The 4264-nt window shown below is 40.1% G+C and overlaps 1 protein-coding gene across 2 annotated transcripts; it reads left to right on the forward strand.

Moving 5' to 3' along the window:
* Positions 1–289: 289 nt before the first annotated feature.
* Positions 290–4129, forward strand: LOC111249962 (U11/U12 small nuclear ribonucleoprotein 25 kDa protein-like). 2 transcript variants are annotated; one of them, XM_086992716.1, is made up of 2 exons: positions 290–2837; positions 3079–4129. In XM_086992716.1, the coding sequence occupies exons 1-2, from the start codon at positions 2825–2827 to the stop codon at positions 3474–3476; spliced, it is 411 nt and encodes a 136-aa protein (XP_086848842.1). In that variant the 5' UTR covers positions 290–2824; the 3' UTR covers positions 3477–4129. The 2 variants fall into 2 exon arrangements, with proteins under 2 accessions (XP_086848842.1, XP_022660206.1); XM_022804471.2 differs by having other exon boundaries at positions 301–2837; positions 3101–4129.
* The last annotated feature ends 135 nt before the right edge of the window (positions 4130–4264 follow it).

Raw genomic sequence — 4264 nt, forward strand, 5'->3', positions numbered from 1 at the left:
CTGTTTCCGTTAATCATAATTTCACTGACATAGCGATATATATTTGAAAATTCAATGTTTATTTTTCAAATCTGGCTCTTTGCAAAGGCTACCGGGACATCGTATATAGAGCGACCAGAACATGCTAGGTGTAATTTCAGTGTAACACTGTGTTTAGGCTAGTTAGTATTCTTTTCCAAGAGCTGCAACGCTTAGTCGTACACATTTCACTCTACCTTTATAACCCTAAAACTAATCTATTTTTTCATTTTCTCGTTCAATATTTCATGTTGGTTGGCCTTTGGCGCAGCACGAGTTCTAGCAACGAAAGTAATGTTTGCCACGGCCCACTTTCGTCACTTAACCTGAGGTCGGCGTTTCGGGCAACGCACCGCAAAACGCATGTTGAAATGACTGTCGAACATAATTTCATAAAAGTGGTCGTCTTGCCTTGACAGGGTCGGCAGGACCTAGTCAGTTTTCTCAGCCATACCGTCAGGCCCAACTGCGAAGTTGGAACTGGAAATAAGAATATGTCGCCGTACGCTGAGCTCCAGCCACGAAATCCTCGTTGCATATAGTATAATAGTAATAGTACTGTTCAAAGTCGAACCCTGAGCGGCAGCCTACAAGCATCGTCCTAACATCAGTTCAAGTAAACGGTTCTACAACAATTATTGAATTAAATCATAAAAACGTCCATTTACTTCGTGTTTTCGATGGGGATTGCATCGAATCGCACCCGTACATGCTAAGAGTCTATGCGGTTTATGTATGCGTCTAGTGTAGATCATAAATTTGCAGCTTTTTTGTTATTCTTATAGCAGTAATTTGCAAAATTTGCCACTTCTCCATTCTCAAGCGGCTAGCGTCAAAGGCTGCATGGCCAAAGCATCAGGTTATCGATTACTCCAAGGGCGAGCAATAGTAGAAGCTAGCACACGAGTTATAGTTGCTGCTGTTGTTATAGACGTCCATTCTTTTTGCGATCAGGACTGGCTCTTGAGTCTTCAAGAACGATTGCCAGGTCTTCCTTCGAAGTGCTCGAGACTGTCGCGGACTCAGCGGGCGGATCCGACTCTGCCGTGATAAATGAGCCTCTTTACCGCGAAATCTTCTTCAGTCAGCCTGCTGCTACTGCTTTTTTGATGCGCGTCTTCAACTTTGGTTAAGATGGTTCCAATCTCAGCCCGCACGACTGGCTCGTGCTCAGTAAGCTTCAAACTAGCGAAAGAACGTAACTCTCTCCGTGGCCTCCTTAGAAACGAAGGGCCAGCGCCTGCATAAGATCAAGCTTGCCCCTTGGGGTCTGTAGTCCGAATACTAGTGTTCAATAGGATGAGATGTAGGGAGAAATAAAGGAGAACGAGTCTCGAAGCGTCTGTTCACCTCTGAAGTTGCCAGTGTAGGAGAGGAACGGCCCAGTCTGCTCGATATGATCTAGCGAAGTTTACGAACTCTTGCACATGATATACATTTGTGAATCGCTGGTCAACTGGCGAAAAAGATAGATCAGGACACAGATAGCTTGAGAGAATTCAACGAACGCAAGCTGCTAAACACACAAGTATACTGTTGGCGAGAAAGCGACGCAGACCGGCGTACGTTTCGCGCAAGAAGCGCAGGTGACTGACACGAGGAGGCCGTCCTCGAGAAGACTTGAGCACCAGTTAGTTAAAGAAAACAAAGAAAAAGAAGTGGATAATGTGGAGTATCCCAACTCAGAACAGGGATCTCAAAGCATTTATCTACTTCTCGTCTCATCGTGTAGTCTGCCAGTTTTATTTCACCCTCGAATTCAACTAACAACAGAACAGATTCGTTCTGGCGAATGTGTCCAGTGACATAAATATAAGCTTGGTTAGTAGATGGTTTTTAGGTTTATTTTGTATTCATTTCTATGTAGTAGTTCAGTATATTCGACATCGATGCTGCAGTGTTAACTGTCTATCTTCGAATACGCTTTATTTTTTTTGTATTGATATATTTTTTTGTTAAAAATACATACGTTGTACATAAGCACTCAGTATTCGTACTGATTTCCAGCTCACATAGCCACGCAGTCAAGTTTGTTGCTCTGCCATAACCCATACTGCACAATTAAACAAAGAAAATAAAAACAATCATTCTTCGCTAATTAAGCTCATCAATTAATCTATATGGGATCATTATTAATGGGTAAAAGCAAAGTGCATCATTTCCAATATTCTGTCTCAATCTTCATTACCTCATTCAACTGCCACAGAGGGCGCCACCCGTACCGGCTACTCATGTCGAATAAAGCTTCCGCTCTAATGAACCGCGCCGTTTGTAAACAAGGCATGCGTGTGTCAGCTGGCAGTTCTAACAGAGTCGATCAGCTGTTAAGAATAAGAATGTTGGTGATACGTAACTTAACAGTGTGACCCGATTCATCCTCGCATGGCGGCGGTGTTTTTCGTGTTTAGTTTTTCATAACAAAAATGATATATTTATGGCATCTATACGGTTTCTTAGTAGTAAGAACAGTATGATGAGATAAAACGCGAAAAAAAACTTGAAAGGGTGCTTTGAAAGCGTACACAGTAGTAACTTAGCTAACGTTTTAAGACGTAAGCCTCGTTTTTAACAGTCTTTGTCCCATTCCTATTTCGTCCCTGTGTATGAAGTGTGCTAACTGTGTAGCAATCAGAAATCATGAATCGGGACAAAATTATGGCAGAACTGAAACAACTTGATAAAAAAATGTTTAATTTGGTAAAAAGTGATAACCTACTTTCGGGTCTGGAAACGTCGTCATTGGAACGTATTCAGCAACTGATCGATGCAGAGACCGGACAAAAGATTCGAATATTTATCGTGAGGGATGATGGCAAAAGGTATAGCGGTTTAGAAGGAACGAACTGATACGTATGTTGCGTCGTACTCGACGTTTACAAGAAATATTACGATTACACAATATCCTTCTGGATGCTTTATCCAATGGAATATAACTTATAGAATTTAACATCGTACGGTTAGAACTATGCAGCTGCACAGTACAGGTCGATTATAGTCAACCAAACAATGACAAAATTATTCATAATTGTTTTGTATAGTACATTTTCAAATATTGTAAAGGTCTTGTTATCCTTGATGGCAGGCTGGATGTTGTCGTTTCGCCTGACGCTAGTATCCTAGAACTTCGTCGGGCCGTTGAGTTAGCTACAGAGGATTACTATCTTCGGTCAACCTGCCCAGACAACCCTTGTTTCCCAAAACCTCGTATCTCATGGAAGCAATTCTGGGGCCATCATACACTTGTGGCTCATGACGTCCGTATTGACGAAGTTGACTGTTCGATCCGAGAATACAACATTACATCGGGAACAGTCCTCAAATTCGCAAAACGATTGCGTATCCGAGCTGCCGCTACTGTTAACCAAACAAGAGATTTTCTTACTGACCAACCTTCTACATCTTCCAGCCAGGGTCGCCGTTTCCACGCATATGAGGCATATCGCGCGTCAAAGAAATAAAAACGTGTTTGCAAGTAATAAATAATAAGATAATAAATCTTTATTTTTAAGGCGCTTTGCATTGTCGATACATGTTACTTTCAGTATATCTTTTACATCTTACTATTCATATGCAAGATACGCTTATTGGTCCGCAACCGCAACCATCATCATCATTATGCCGAAGCACATGCTACACCTGAACATGTTGCATTCTGGTTGTCAATATACTGCATACATATGCTAATAATTAATATATATTTACATAAAATTATCCTGGATAGTGTCTACTATCAAAGTATTTTGTCTGCGTCTTTCTCTGGATGTGTAATAATGTTTTGTATATGTGTTTCGACTTATAAACTGAGAAATCTTTAGACAAATGGTAATTAGCGTAGAGAGAGTGGAAAAGCTGTACTATCGCAGTTTTATAAAAATCAGTCTATATATATGCATTGACTTTGTGGGTTTGTTCGTTTCGTCGCAATGAACAAAAAACATCTCATTTTGAGCAGCAGAGTTTGAAATAAAGAGTGTGGTTTTCGTTACACTTGGGAAAGATAGAAGCTTTTTAGAACACATATTTATACACAGAGTATGTTACATGTTTTCAGAAGTTTCTATAAATAAATTTCATTTTTATATGCGTTAAGAAAATGGGTGTCTTTACGCTATCAATGTAGTCGTCTTTTCTTTCTTCTGTATCTTTGACATTCATTGCTATTCCTCTGATTTTCTCTTTTGTACATATATTTTTCGATATATGCATATATAGCTTTTTTATTCACACGAATTGTGTCATGTTATAT

Source organism: Varroa destructor, unplaced genomic scaffold, assembly GCF_002443255.2.
Source record: "Varroa destructor unplaced genomic scaffold, Vdes_3.0 BEIS01000001.1, whole genome shotgun sequence".
Lineage (NCBI taxonomy): Eukaryota > Metazoa > Arthropoda > Arachnida > Mesostigmata > Varroidae > Varroa > Varroa destructor.